The 15,342-nt window shown below is 52.8% G+C and overlaps 2 protein-coding genes across 6 annotated transcripts in view; both read right to left on the bottom strand.

Annotated features, from left to right (window-relative positions):
- Positions 1 to 3,804, bottom strand: part of CABP5 (calcium binding protein 5) — an 8,081-nt gene extending 4,277 nt beyond the window's left edge. The window contains exons 1-4 of the mRNA XM_046684438.1: positions 3,742 to 3,804; positions 2,152 to 2,182; positions 1,490 to 1,633; positions 231 to 340 (exon numbers count right to left, since the gene is read on the bottom strand). Coding sequence (XP_046540394.1) covers positions 231 to 340; positions 1,490 to 1,633; positions 2,152 to 2,182; positions 3,742 to 3,804 — 348 coding nt within the window. The remainder of the gene's footprint in view (positions 1 to 230; positions 341 to 1,489; positions 1,634 to 2,151; positions 2,183 to 3,741) is intronic.
- A 3,653-nt stretch (positions 3,805 to 7,457) lies between these two features.
- The window catches only part of LIG1 (DNA ligase 1), a 48,657-nt gene continuing 40,772 nt past the window's right edge, over positions 7,458 to 15,342 (bottom strand). For 3 of the 5 annotated variants that reach the window (XM_046683391.1, XM_046683393.1, XM_046683392.1), the window contains exons 22-28: positions 13,700 to 13,844; positions 13,473 to 13,555; positions 11,961 to 12,113; positions 10,347 to 10,400; positions 9,690 to 9,833; positions 7,869 to 7,961; positions 7,458 to 7,731 (exon numbers count right to left, since the gene is read on the bottom strand). In XM_046683391.1, coding sequence (XP_046539347.1) covers positions 7,648 to 7,731; positions 7,869 to 7,961; positions 9,690 to 9,833; positions 10,347 to 10,400; positions 11,961 to 12,113; positions 13,473 to 13,555; positions 13,700 to 13,844 — 756 coding nt within the window. In that variant the 3' untranslated portion in view covers positions 7,458 to 7,647. Of the gene's footprint in view, positions 7,732 to 7,868; positions 8,025 to 8,752; positions 9,326 to 9,689; positions 9,834 to 10,346; positions 10,401 to 11,960; positions 12,114 to 13,472; positions 13,556 to 13,699; positions 13,845 to 15,342 lie in introns of those variants that run through there. The other 2 variants (XM_046683395.1, XM_046683396.1) reach the window with 2 other exon arrangements.

Raw genomic sequence — 15,342 nt, 5'->3', positions numbered from 1 at the left:
GATAAACGACTACTTCCTCCTAATGTTATTTGTGAGGATTAAATTAGATAAAATATGTCAAGGACCTCGTCCATTGCAAGTGCTTGGAATATGTTATTTTCCTTCCCTATAAATCCCACCATAGCCAGAAAAAAATTGGTTTGAGTGGGTTCTGTCCATGGTTAAAGACTAACCATAGGCCTCCAGGGTGTCCTTCAGCCACCTCCAATATTATGAAACCGTTAACTCACTTCCTTGAAGGCATCTCGCATCTCTTGGACACCGATCATCCCAGCCGTTTCTGCCAGCAACTTGGGGGTCATCAGCTCCACAAAGTCATCAAAGTCTACACGGCCACCCACTGAGGACAGAAGACGTAGGTCTGGTGAGACGCCATATGCCCAACCCTCCATGACCTCACTTTGCCCTTCAAGGCTGCTCAAGAAATAGATCTGCTCCAATCTCTCTGCCTTCTAAGAGCTTTCTCTCTCAGCCAACTCGAGCCCTCAGAGCCCTCTGATCTGAACAGGGTGGACGGAGTGTGCTACGGTGGAAGTAACTGTCCGTGTGACCTGGAGCAAATGTGTCCATTGGTTCAGATCCATGTTCTCTCATCTGTCGATCTGTCGGAGGGAGAGTATGAACTAAAGGACCACCAAATCTCTTCCTGATATGAATACCATTGTGTCCTGGAATGCAACCTGGTTCACTCAGAAACACGCCCAGAAGCAAACCCAATAGCTTTTTTTTTTTTTTTTTTGGTGAGGAAGATTGTCACTGAGCTATCATCGGTGCCGATCTTCCTCTATTGTTTGTATGTGGGATGCCGATGGCTTGATGAGAGGTGTGTAGGTCTGTGCCCGGGATCCGAACCTGTGAACCCTGGGCCACCAAAGTGGAGCGTGCAAACTTAACCACTATGCCACCAGAATAGCCCCCAAACCCAATAGTGTTTTTATCCCAGCTTCCATCTCAAAATCAGCTCAGGTCGCCACCTAAAAATCCATCCTTTCAGCAACACTTTATCAACATCAGCTCCAACTGCAAGTTTGTTTCCAGCATCAAATACAGTTTCAACCCTGTGCTCCACCATCTTTGTGGTGATAGTGATAACCTACATTTAATAAGCATTTACCAGAGGCTAAGCCTTTACCTGCATTAGCATCTTTATCCCTTCCTTCTCACAAAGCCACAAGGTAAGGAGTGATATCATGTTCACTGGACAGATGGGGAAACTGAGACTTCAAGAGTGGGGGTTAACTCCACTTTTCAAAATAACCACAATTAGTAAATAATAGAACAGGGACTTGAACCCAGATTTCTAAAAGTCACCCTTTTAACCACTTCATATGCTGCTTCCCTAAGTATAGTCTGAACTGCTTCCTTCCGGATTTCTATCCCCCTTACCCACCTCCTTATCTCAAACTCTATTCTTAACCTCCGTATCCTTCCCCATTCCACCCATAGCCCTCCCCTAAACTCAGTCATGCCTCCCGCCCCCCGGCCTCACAGTTCATGCGGATTTGCTGGCCCAATTCAGTCAGTTCCATCTCCGTGGGCATGTAACCCATTGTCCTCATGAGATTCCCCAGATCCTTACAAGAGATGAACCCATCTCGATCCTTGTCAAACTCAAGAAATGCTTCCCGGAGCTCTGAAAATTAAGAGAGAAGATCTTTGGGGGAGCTTGAAACATCAGTGGGGAAGAGTGGCATCTCTCGAAACCATCAATGAGGCACCGACTAGAGACTCCTCAAAGAAAAACACATTTAAAAAAACCCCAAAATTTTGAAGAGCAGTGATATAGGAAACGTGTTAGCAAGAGGAAGGATTCCTGAAACCGCTAAAATGATAGCCCTGAAGAAGTCCTTCAAATTCTTGGGTTAATTCATGGGAAACTTCAAAAGAAAAAAAACAACAATTTTCCATTCATCTTAAAACTCATGTGTCACTCCCAGGTGTCTGAGACCCTTGGGGGTGGGTGTACCTTCTAAGTACTTCGGGAGGTACTTAAATTGCCATGAGAGAGAGTTCCACGAAAGCACAGTTGAGTGGAAGGAGAGAGGGATGTGAACATTTCAAGGGAAGGGACTTGCACTGGAATGCACAAAGGGACAGAGAGCAGGGGCGGGCGGGGATGGGCGTGGGGGCGTGTAGGGGAGAGGATGTTACCTTCGATCTCATCTTGTCCCAGTGGTCTTTCCTGGAAAGGAACGCAGGGGAGAGGGAATTTGGAGGGAGGCTCAGGGATCCAACATCCACTTCTCCAGTCATGTTCCCTCACTCTCCCAACCTACTCCTCACCCTTTCTCTGCATCATCTTACTCCCCTCGACCCCTCTCATCTCCGTCCTCCCATCCCGCCTCCCGCTCCATGGCTATTTGCTTCTTGCCTTCTTCTGCACCCCCTTCTCATCATTTCCTCTCTCCCATCCTTGAATCTTGATCTCCCTCCTTCTGCCTTTCCCATATAGACATCCATCCCATCTTGGCAAAAGGGGTCTTAGAGGACGTGCAATCCAATCTCCCTTCTTCTCCAGGTGAGGAAAGCAAGACTCAGAATCCCAGCTACCATGTTCGGAGTGCTGACTCTGTGCCAGGCGGCTTCCACCATCATTTCACTGAAACCTCAGAACAGCTCTGTAAGGTAGATCCAAATATCATGCCCATCTTATTTAAGAGGAAGCCGAGGGACAGAGAGGTTAAGGAATCTGCCTGGGGTCACACAGCTCTTAAGCAGCAGATCTCAAGGCAGGGAGACATTAAATCGAGCCCTCGAGGTCACGCAGCAAGTTGGGGGCAGCGCTGGGATCTGAATTCAGGGCTGCTGACTCCCAGATCAGAATTTTTTCCACTACACCCCACTGATTCTTTCTTTACCCACCTCCATCCTTTCTCCCAAGGGTCAGAATCCCTTCCCATGGGACCAGTGTTCAGTGGCATCCAGGCAGATGATCGGTGCCAGTGTCGCCAATTCCTGAGACCTCTAAGACCTTCCGCTCATTGTTGCCGCCACCCACTCCTGGACACACCTGAAGTGTCAGGCTGAGACACCTGGCACACCATCCAGGCAATTCCACCAACCTCTGGCCTCTAACACCCCCTTATCTCCCTTTATCCTTGGAGCCTTTCCCCCAGATTCTCTTTATTTTCCCTTTCTCGCTTAGTTCCCTCCACCCCCCTCCCTTTTTTTTTTTTTATTTTAAATCCTAACAATTAAAACCAAGCCATTGCAATCAAACAGACCTGCCCTACCACTTCCTATCTGTGTAAGTTTAAAGCAAAGGACTTCATGGCTCAGAGCCTCAGTTTCCTCATCCGTAAAATGGGCATGAAAGTATTTTCGCCCTCACGAGGCGTTCTGAGGATTCAATGACATCAGGAAGGCAAAGCCCTGTGCACGAGGCTGTGCACATAGCAATGACTTCGTAAGTGGCAGCTATCGCCAGCTTCCTCATCATCACCGCCATCGCTATGGGTGTCCATAAAAAAAAGAACAATGATAGCATCAATGGTGACATCATCCCGGTTCCCCTTGTATTTTTTTCTCCTCCTTGATCTCCCCTCTTTTGCTCCTGAGTTCTGATTCCATCCTCACCCATGTCACTGACCCTCATGACCCCGCATGCTCCCCTGGAATTCTTCTGCCTGCTCAGTTCATGCTCCCTCCGACCCCTTTGGTCCATGGCACCCAGCAAGCCCCCTCTTTCCCCACATCCCAGCTCACTCTGCCCTGCCCACCATCCAGTGTCCCCCACCTCACCCGCTGTTTCTCAGCGATGCCTTTTCTCAAGAAGATGCAGGCGGGGCCCATGGGAAGCTGCATGGAGGGGCCAGGGCAGGGCTCACCAGGCACGGATCTCAAGAAGGCTCCCCCTCCTTCCCGTCCCGCCTGGTGCCTCAGCCTCCTTATCTTCTCTATCTCGCCTCTGCCAACTCTTCCTGCCTCTCCTGGCCTCACCTTCAGTCCCTGTGTCTTAGAGCTGTGACAGCTGGGTCAGAAATCTCTACTTGGGTTTGGAGGGATCAGAGCTGTTCCTGCCTCCCCATCTGGCTCGAGTGAGACGGGAGGGGGAGCCAGTCCCAGGCTCTGACCTTTTGTCCCCAGAATGGAAATGGAAAGATAGTCTCGAAAATGAGGATTAGAGCAGAGGGCATCCGTTCATTCAATGTTCCAACAGGCCTATCGAGTGCTCTCTCTAAGCCTGGCCTCTGCTGGCCCTTGGGCTCGTGAAGATGGAGAGGACATGGCCCCCGGCCTCAAGGAGCTTTCTGGTAAGTCAGGAATGTGTGCCAATGAGCAGGAGGCATGAACTGCATGACTTCAGGAAGCAGGCATGCACAGTAACTAAGAGGATGGGATTTGCTCTTTCTCTGCTCATGTCTTCATTTCTTCCTGAATAATTCAAGGATAAGACGCAAGGTGGGCATCCATGCTGGTGGTGGGGGCTGGGGAGGGTGAGAAATCATGGTGGTGTCAGAGCCCAAGGAGGTGATGCAGGTGTCTGCACTGGATGGGGAGGGGAGAGGGGGCCATCGGTGTCGGGGCCAGAGTTCATACCAGGCAGAGGAGTGAGGACGGCATCCCCACAGAGGGGCAGCACAGCCCGGAGCATCGGGGCCTGGGAAGGTGAGGATGGACCCACGGAAGTGCAGCCTGGTGGGGAATGCTGGAGCATGAGCTGGGGGAGGAGGATGTCTCTACATGCGGGTATCACATCACCCAGGGCGGGCGTTTGTACTGAGGGTGTCCACTCGCAGAGGCAGCCTGGCGTAGGGGGTCGAAGCCAGATCAGGGTGAGAAGGGCGTCCCCATACGGGTGGGGTGGCAGTGGAGAAGGGAGATGGGTCACACACATGGATTATATTAAGGCTAATGGGAATCAGATTTCTTATTGTTGGAAAAGGGAGTTACTAATATAGAAAGGGGGAAAAGCAGAGTGAGTCCCGTGGGGTTGGGTTGGAATTGGAGAAATTGGTATGTCCTCAAGGGTTTCAGTTTAGAGAGGGGTACACAAATAAACAGACGACACTGTGTGTGGGGACATGAGCTTATCTTCTCCAGCCAAGAGGACACAGAAGCGGTGACACCCTGATATTAATGAGCACCCCTAGCATCCAAATCTTGGCTTCTAAAGACCCTTCTCCACTAAAAGGAACCAAGACACCTAGGAGACACGGCTGCATCCATGTCTGGAGCAGGACAAGTGTAAGAGGAACCTAACCCATCTTCTTGTGCCATAAAGCAAGATGGTGCTCAGAGTTATGGGGACACGTCAGAAGAACAGACGTCAGCATGAAGAAGCTCCTCTGGCCATGGCAGGCGAAACTTGAAAATCAAAAGAGGGGCTTGGCCCCACGGCCACGTGGTTAAGTTCACGTGCTCTGCTTTGGCAGCCTGGGGTTCATCAATTGGGATCCTGGGCACAGACTTACACACCGCTCATCAAGCCGTGCTGTGGCAGCGCCCCACAGAGAAGAACTAGAAGGACTTACAACTAGGATACACAACTATGTACCGGGGTTTTGGGGAGGAAAAAAAAAGGAAGATTGTCAAGAGATGTTAGCTCAAGGCCAATCTTCCTCACCAAAAAAAAAAAAGAGAGAGAAAGAAAACAAAATCAAAATAAATAACAAATTATATAGGAGAACACTGGAAACCAGGAGTCCATACAGATACAAATCAAAAGATAAGTGGAAAATTTGGTAATATTTACAGAGCTCAAAGTACCTCCCGACAAAATACTAATTCCAAAGGAGAGTCTTTATAGTGGGGAAACCTGGCAGACACCCTCTTAATCAAATGATTATAATGACAATCATCAGTAATGTGACAAATTAAAATTATGCCTTTGACTCATGTGCAATTATGAACTACTGCTCCTGGAAACCTCCCCTGCTGCAGGCTCTTCCCAGAGCCCGGCTCCAGGCCCCATCTCCCCTTGACGGGTTTCGACAATTTTTAGATCAGGATTTCACCAGGAGGAGGATGGTCCCCGCTGCGCCCCCACTTCCAGGCTCATCTCTTCAGGGTGCACACACTCCAGCCATCGGCATGATCTTCTCACTCCGAGACCTTACCATGTCACCTCCCTGCCGGGGATAAGGTTTTCTAGAGAGTGGACCGAGGGCAGTAACTTACTTCCTTGTGCCTCAGCATCCTCATCTGTCAGATGGGGATAGTGAGGTTGCCATGAGGGTCACTGTGGAGTGAGGACATCCCTGCCCAGCCTGGGCAGATGGGTGGGGAGTGTTCACAGGGGCCCTACAGGAGTGTGGGGAGGAAGAGCGTGTGCCTGGCCCAGCTTTCCTCAGGGAGACCCGGTTCCACGCCTAAGGGAACCATGGGGATCCGTGTGGAGCCAGACAGACGTGGGGATTCCCAGATACACGATACTTAACTCCTAATCAAATCCTATTTAGCCATAAACATTTTATTTGAACTTGATAAATATGAGTGCACGTTAATTTGCCAGTCCTTTAAGGTAGGGCTCTATCAGTTAGGAACTCTTTTAGACGTGAGAAACAAAAACCATTTTTACAGTGGCGTAATCACAGTGGGATTTAGTTATTTGCTACCCCCTCCACCCACCCCCAGGACAAGGAGCCCAGTTAGGCAGCTGTGGCCCTCGGCTCACTGCTTAAGGGTTCACAGAGCTGCTTTCTCTGTGACTCCCCTGGCTTGTTCCTCATGATCACAAGGTGGCCGCCCCACCTCCTACCATCATATCCATAGTGGAGGCAGGAAGAAGGGAAGGGCTGCCACAACCAGGTCTCCTTTTTCATCAGGAAAAACAGCACCGACACATGCTAGGCATTGTGCTAGGGGCTGCGGATAGAAGCGTGAGCAAAACAGGCCCGGCCACGGCCTGCCCTCAGGGGTCAGGTCCAGAAAACCATGCTGAGGATTCTGAGGCCACGCCTGGTCACCAGTGGGAGGGTCGCAGAGCTGGGAGTCTGACACAGGTCACTGCACTGTCTCCCAAGAGGATGGGGACGGTACCCACAAGGGGTGGGGCCTGGAGCCGGACCGCCAAGTCAGAACCCTGGTGCTGGCAGTCCCGGCTGCAGCCCTGGGCCAGCCGCTTCCCTTCTCTGTGCTTCCATGTCCTCCATCTGTGAAACAAGGCTCCCCGCAGTGCCTACCTGGTGGGACTGCTGGGAGCTTAACTGAGTTAATATATATACACGCAAAGAGCTGAGATGGGCGCTGTCCTATAAAATAGCTACCTGTGGCTATTTAAATGAAAGGTAAATAAAATATTTGAGTCCTCGATCGCACTGGTCACATCTCGAGTGCTCAACAGCATCACGTGAGGCCGGGACGTCGCACAGCACGGATGCAGAACACCTCCATCACTGCGGAAAGTTGTCCTGGAAGGCGCTGGTTTAGGCGGTTCCTGGCGCACTGTTTTGCGCTACCAAAGTTGAGCCGTCAGAGCCGGCCGCGCGGAGCCCAGCACAGACCGACACAGGGCAGGCGTTCAATAATTATTTATTGAGAAAAACAACCAGGTGAACCCAAACCCCAACCTAAGCCTTCCCCTCACACGCACACACACAGGCCTGACTTGCACACGCCCCCAGGCAGCAACGCCAGGCTTGCTCGACAGAGGCAATGTGTCCGGGCCCTCCACCCCTGCCGCCTCGGCCCCCGCAGGGCAGGGGCCTAGTAGAAATCTTCCGGGTCGGAGTCCAGGTCCGTGCCTTGCTGGTTCTGAATCTGACTTTGCTTCCAGTACAGATGGGCCACCTGAGCAGAAAGGGTGGGAGCGGGGAGGTCAGAGGCCCTGGGGCTGCCCCATGTCCTCCCGTGCCCTTCCAGGCCAGAATCCACCCCTCCAAGAACCAGCCCCACCGGGCGTCCCGCCCCTCCTCCAAGGGCCTCACCTGGGCGCTGGTGGTGGCCTCCTCGGGCTTCTTGTCTTCACGGACGCGAATAAACCGAGGGAAGCGAAGGGAGATCCCCTTCTCGCCGTCCATCTAGCGGGAGGCGGGGGGGGGGGTGATGGAGACCCTCCTGTGGTCCAGCCTGAGGCCTGAAAGCTGCAGCAATTCCCTCTCCAAAGTCTACCCTCCCTCCTGCACCTCTGGCCCCAGCTTTGTGATCCGGACAATGGGGCTAAGCGGTGGTTCGTTGTAAGATTAAATAAGGTAAGAAAGTGCTTGGGGCCGTACCTGGGGCGTAAAAAGCACTTAAGAAATGCCAGCTGCTGTAGTTGTTATTTACGCTGTTACTATTATTATTATCGTTAGGGCCGAGAGAGAGAGCAGCACAGACTGAGGGCATGGATTCTAGAACCGTCTGCAGGGTCCAGCTCACAGCTCCCGCTCTCAGTGGCTGTGTGACCCTGGGCCAGATACCTAAGCTCCTGGGCTCTACTCTCCCATCTGTAAAATGAGGAGGCTCAGTGTTTTGTGAGGAAGAAATGAGTGTATACAAGTGACGTGCACAGCGTCCACGTGCTGCTCCTATCATCTGGACCTGGGGACCCTGACTTTGTAATCTGGAGCATGAGGGAGAAATTTAAAAAAAAAATCGGATCAAAAGTATGAGTGCCATGAGCCAGCGCTGGCGGCCTAGGGGGTAAAGTTCAGCACGCTCCGCTTCAGAGGTCCAGGTTTGGTTCCCAGGCGGGGAACCAGACCACTCGTCAATCAGTGGCCTTGCTGTGGCGGCGTCCCACACAGAAGAACTAGAAGGACCTACAACTAGAATATACAACTATATACTGCTGCTTTGGGGAGGAAAAGAAAAAAAAGGAAGACTGACAACAGATGTTAGTTCAGGGTGAATCATTCCCAGCAAAAAATAAAAAGAAAAAGAATTCCCCCTTTAAATGGATGTCTGCTTCTAATCAGAAAAGTGCATGGTAGCTAAACCTGGAGGGGTGGAAAGAAATCTCAAAGAAAGGTACACTTTTTTTTTAAGTATGCTTCTTGGTGAAGAAGAGTGGCCTTGAGCTAACATCTGTTGCCAACTTTTTTTTTTTCTCTCCCCAAAGCCCCAGTGCACAGCTGTATATCCCAGATTTTACTCATTCTAGTTCTTCTGTGTGGGATGCTGCCACAGCATGGCTTGATGAGCAGTGTGTAGGTCCACACCCAGGATCCAAACCCACGAACCCCGGGCCACCGAAGCAGAGCACACGAACTTAACGATTTGGCCACGGGGGCGGCCCCAGAAAGGTAAATTTTTAATGTGAGACTGATTCTTTTCCTGTAGGAGGAGGCTGAGAGCTTTTCGAGTGCTGGTCTCAGGCAGCATCTTCCCTGGGCACAGGGGTCCCTTAGCGGGTGCTGAGGACTGAACACGAGTCAGAGATGTGAGCCGAGGCATTTTAAACCTTGGTAGCGTGAAAATTAATTATGTTGGAGAAAGAAATTGCAGCAGTTATAAATACTCAGCAAGAAGTGTCCTCAGCTTTTGCTTAACTGTTTTCAAAAATTACTTAAGAATTGAACGTGAGATTATGACAGGAAAAGGAGCAATTTCACCATGTTCTTTCTACTCCCAGGGAATTTCATTTTTCTTAAAAAATGAGACTTTTAGCCCCATTATCTGACACCCACATAAAATTCAAGCTAAAGTTTTCCTAATCATTAGCTGGCAAGAGCAGACATGCGCTCTGAGATGCCTCCCGACTCTGCGCCCCGCTCTCCCATCGGGCCACCCCTGGGGGGGTCCACCCTGGTCCTCCAGCCACTCACCATGCCCCGGGCCGCGGGGTAGATGGGGGAGAGGGACAGGTCGGCGCACTTCACCTCCCACACGGCGCTGGGGTCCAGCCAGTGGTCGGGGGCCACGGCGCCGTCCGCCCGGACATAGGGGCGCGGGCTGGGCAGCACCAGGGCCTGCAGGGAGCAGGGGGACTGAGCAAGAGAGGCTTCAGGTCTCAAAGTCCAAGCTGGGGGTTAGGGGGCAAAGGTGTGAGGAAATCGGGGGGAAACAGGGGTAGGGATAGACACAGACACCCCTTAAAGTAAAAAGCTGGGGTGGATGAGGGAAACGGGATGAGGGAAGAAATGAAAGACAGAGACCTAGAGACACCAACACACAGGAAGGACAGTCATACTCGAAGACACCTGTGACCATGACGACAAACTCCCAATTACTGGGGGCTCACCTAGCACTCGAAGGATGAACTCAGGGACCCCTGCAACAGCGCCCTGCCCCGGGACCCCCCAGGCCCCACGCAGCCAGGCCCTGAGCGAGGAGATGAGGCTCCCTGCCCGGCATCACTGGCGAGTGGCCAGCTCTCTGCCCGCTGCCCCCCTACCCGCATGCCGAGCCCCGAGCCTGGAGCCCACACACACAGAGTGCCGCTGCGGGCAGAGAGGCCGAGGCATGGCCAGGCCGCCGCTCACCTGCAGGCTCTGGTGATGCTCCTCCAGCTCCTCGTCGCTGAAGCCAGTGCCAAGCTGAGGGGAGGACAAGGGAGGTCAGCAGCTCGGCGCCTCCTCCCGGCTCCCAAGGACCCAAATCTGCAGGCACCAGTGGGCCGCACCCTCTGCGGCCTGACCAGTGTCCACAGAACCCAAGCTGAAGGGCCGGGGGATGCTGAGCGTGCAGCCGACGGAGGAGCATCGCCGCCGACCGGGATGGGGCCGCTCTCCCAGCCGCTCTCCGTCGCCCCCTCTGCTCCGGGCTCTCTGGCCCAGCAAGTCGCTCCCTTGGGCTCCCCCGCATCCCACCAGCCCCAAAACCCGCACAGTCTCCCATCTTAACCCAAGAGTTTTCTTCCATCTACCAAAACAGTCAAGGTTCAAAAACACTCCTCACCTGCAACCCTGCAGCGAGGTGGGCATCTTCAAACACCTGATACAAAACTTCAACGGGAAACCCCTTTCTATACTGAGAGCCTTAGAATTTTCCTCACCTGTTGCCCTGGCAATAGCTCTTTTAAAAATCTGTTCTAAATAAATAATGGGAAGTGGTGACAGACTGGTGCCCTGAGACGGGCGTGAACTATAAAATCACCTCTCCCCCAATTACAAGGGTTAACGTCCGTGCAGGGCTGACTCAGTCATCAGAACACAGCGGGCGACAAGGGGACCCCCTAAGCACGGGGAGCTGGTGTGGGAAACGGGGGCACATCTACGTGAAAACCTCCGGCATTCGAGTCCTGTTCATGAAAGCCCTGGATGGCAAGTGAAAACACTGACATTTCTTATCACTATGTTACTTAAATCCACCGGATGGCATTTCAAATATAGTATTTACAGCTTAATACACAGAAAAGAAAATTACTCATATAGAAGCACAACTTTGTAAAAGTAAAAATAAAACATCCCCTCAAACATTACTAGCGGTTGCCTCTGGGCAGCAGAGTTGTGGGTAATGCTTTATTCTGTTTCTGTGGCAAAAGCCCCTGATTTTTTGGATCAACAATGTGTGCAGCTTTTAACAAAAACAAAAACCACTACATGTTCCCCAGGCTCCCTTGCAGATGGGGGTGGGCCATGGAGCAAAGTTCTGATCAACGAAACTTAAGCAGAAGTTGTTCACTGGCTGAGGCTGACTCAGGTGGCCCATCGGCCTCCTCCCTCCTGCTGCTTGGAGCACACATGGCCATGATGGCTGGAGCTCCTGCAGCCACACTGAGAAGACGAGGCCGGAAGCACATGACAGTCAAAACTACTGTGAGGAAAGAGGAAGAGCCTGGGTCCCTAATGACACAGAGAGCTGCCTGCCACGCTCCAGACCTCTCATTATGTGAGATAAAAATAAATCCTTTTCTCCCTTAAGCCACCGTTATCTGCAGCTGAACTCAATTCCTAACTGACATAGCTTTGTAATCTAGCCCATTTCTCTATGTGAAGCAAGAGTTACTTATAGGATCAGAAAAAGTAAATAAAAGCTAGGAAGAAAAAAATAATCCTTTGCGGGAAGGATGTGAGAGCCTTTTGGTCCAGGCCCTCCCCGGGCTAAGTCAAAGCCACTTCCCACTCCCTTCTGCGGCCAAACCCGGCTCCCAGCACCTTGCATATGGCCTGCAGCTCCTCACTCTCCTCGTCGTAGCAGGCCAGCAGGAAGCCCCCGTAGCGGCCGGCCCGCTTCCCCCGGCCCAGGTAGGCGCCGATCACCACGAGGTCCAGGGTGTCGCCCACGCCATCGAGGTAGTCCTTCTTCAGCTGGGAGACGGAAGACAGGCGATGGCGAGGCCGCCGAGGCGTGGGCCTCACTGCTGAGGTTAACGGGTGGGCTGAAGAGGGACTGCGGGGGTCTGAGGAACCCCCATAAAGCCGAGGACGGCCCCCGGGAGGAGACTAGATGTGGAACGGGCTTCCGGGTTTGAAGAGCGAACGAGAAAGGGGCGACTGAGATGGGAAGAGCAGGCGGGCTGACGGGAAGGGTCAGATGGGGGAACTCGGGGTCACCCTGGGCTCCCCCTTGCCCTCAGTATGGAGGCGCGTCCCACTCCTTCATGCGGAGGACATCTATCTAATTCCAGAAACGTTAAGAAGTGCCGACTATGTGCCAGGCAGGAGCTGAGCCTTGGGGACACAACAATGAACACTTCATACGACAGGACACGTTCGCACCCTCACAGCTGCCGACAGTCCAGGAGGCGAGACAGACCGCAGTGACACACAGGAAACGCAGGCAGCAGGACCAGCCAGCACCACTCCAGGCCATCTCCCGCTTCCATCTCTCGCCCCCTCCTCGCTGACCCTCTCCACTCGAGCCTCCGGCATCTCTTACCGATGACAGCTTCCTGCCCACCTGTCCCTGCTTGTGCCCAGCACCCCCCACACCCGCCCACCATCCACAGAGCAGCCAGAGGACCGGTGGAAAAGGACAACTAGACCACATGACTTCCTGCTTAAAACCTCTGCCGGCTTCCCGAAACCCTTAGAGGGAAATCCAGTTTACGTCGCCACGGGCCCCAGTGCGCTGTGTGACCTGGAACCTACTCTCCACCTGACCTCGCCTCTTGCCTGGCTCACTGCACATGCTGAGCTTGTTCTAACTTCAGGGCCTTTGCACTTGCTCCCCCTCATCCTCCTCCCAGACGCTCTGCCCCGATCCTCATGTGGCCAACCCCTTCCTGCCGTCCATGTCTCCACCTGGACGTCACCGCTGGAGGGGCTTTTCCCATCACCGGAAGCACTGCCAGACCCTCGCAGGCCCTGAGCTGACTTGCTTTCCTCCCAGCACACTCATTCCTACTGACTTTATCTCATTCATGCCGTGGCTGACTCCCTTCCTTGGCCTCGCCCAAGCTCAGGGAGAAGAGACACCTCACCCGGTTCTCTCACCATGGCCCTCGGAGCACTTAGCTGGAGCTAAGTTTTGGCAACTTCATGACCAGGGCTGTGCGGAAGGGAGATCTGAGGCTGGCAGCCATGGGAGGCGTTGCGGGAGGAATAGAGAGGGGGCTCCCGAGCTCAAACCGGGCAAAGTGTGGAGACCGGAAACCAACTGCCCAGCGGGGAGAGACTTTCCGCTCCAGGGTCCGGCAGGAAGGCTGGGCAGCGGGCGGGAGTCACCTTGAGCCAGTTGTGCGACCTCTTGGCGATCTCGTAGGTGGCGTCGACATCCAGGGTTTTCACCATGAGCCCCTCGCAGGAGTCTGAAGGAGACACAGGAGCCCTGTGAAGCCCACTCTCGGTCCCTGGGGCAGGCAGGCTTCCAGTCTAACCGGCTAGGGTGGGGCCGGGGCCAGCGAGGATGGCGGGGAGCCTGGGCTGGCGGAGGGACGAGCGGGCGCCCTCACCTTTCACCGACTGCTCCAGGAACTCGGCGATCTGGTCCGTGTCCTTGGTGTCCAGGGAGGTGGCAAAGACGAACTCGCCCTCCGTCTCCACGAAGTTCTCCCGAAGCAGCTGCCGGCGTCGGGAAAGGGGCTCCCGCACCAGGGACTGGGGGCGAGAGAGGGCAGGAGGTCACTGCGGAAACGAAGAGAATGAGCCCGACCTCGGGACCAACGGGAAGCGGAGGGTCACGAGTCATGGTGTGGCTGATGGAGATCCTCCAGAGGGAAGAACCACGCCGACAGGAGGGGTCTGAGAATTTAAAGTGGGGCTGGAGGGGCCGCCCCGGGGCCGAGTGGTTAAGTTCTCACGCTCCGCTTCGGTGGCCTGGGGTTTCACCAGTTTGGATCCTGGGTGTGGACACGGCACTGCTCATCAGGCCACACTGAGGCAGCGTCCCACATGCCACAACCAGAAGCACTCACAACTAGAGTATACAATTATGTACTGGGGGCTTTGGGGAGAAGAAGGAGGAAAAAAAAAGAAGACTGGCAACAGATGTTAGCTTAGGTGCCAATTTTTAAAAAAGATAAATAAATAAAATAAAGTCTGGGGCTGGAGACCATTTATATGCAGGGACCCCAGGAGCATAAGGGGGAGCCACAGGCCTGCTGGAGCCTGAATGGTCCTTTATTGGTCTCTTTAAATGTGACTAGGGTTCCTTTCTTAACACCGGTTGAATAAAGGCAAAAAGCAGCCGATGACCATGAGGTTATAACATAAACATTCCTCAGAGAATGTTTTCCATGTTTAATCCACAGGTTGGCAACCTTTTCCCGCAAAGAACCAGACAGTAGAGGACCCCTTCGCATTCTGGAAACTTCTTAAGGACTCATACCAAAGAGCCTCTGTGTATGTGGGTTATATCTCTTGATATTTACCATATGAGTAATACGGTATTAACTACTATATCACATAGGGATACTGACCATTTTAAAAGTGAGAAAACTTAAAAACATTTATTAATTCACTTAAAAATAATAGATTCAGGATGTTAACCCAACAATAAATTTTTATGAAATATGCCTATATTTAAAAAAATACTAGTTAGGGGCATCCTGGGTGCAGACATGGCAGTGCTCATCAAGCCATGCTGAGGTGGCATCCCACACGCCACAACTAGAATACACAGCTATGTACTGGAGGGCTTTGGGGAAAAGAAAGAGAAAAAAAAGAAAAGAAGATTGGTAACAGATGTTAGCTTAGGGCCAATCTTTAAAAAAAAAAATACTAGTGAGAAGAAGGGCATTATTTTACATTTTTCTAATTCTTTCCCATCTAGCTTAACAGAGGCTGGATTCTCACACCTGCCTCTGTGCTCGGACGGCGGCATATGTCGCTGTGGCTGCGGCACATGAAGAAAATCCACCTCACAGAGATGTGGAGTTGGAAAAGGGAGGCCCTCACAGACGCCCCTGAAAGGGTCTTGGGGACCCACAGGGGTCCTCGGACCACACTTTGAGAACTGCTGCCCGAGTGTGGCCTCCCAGCTCAGGGATGCAACAGAGTGAGAAATGACCCTCAGACCGCCGGCTCCCAAGCTCACACGCCACCCCGTGGCCCCTCGGCTCCCAAGCTCACACGCCACCCCGTGGCCCCTCGGCTC

This window comes from Equus quagga, chromosome 13 (assembly GCF_021613505.1).
Source record: "Equus quagga isolate Etosha38 chromosome 13, UCLA_HA_Equagga_1.0, whole genome shotgun sequence".
NCBI classification, from domain to species: domain Eukaryota; kingdom Metazoa; phylum Chordata; class Mammalia; order Perissodactyla; family Equidae; genus Equus; species Equus quagga.
The sequence above is the reverse complement of the archived record's forward strand: the minus strand, read 5'-3'. Positions and strand labels throughout refer to the sequence as shown.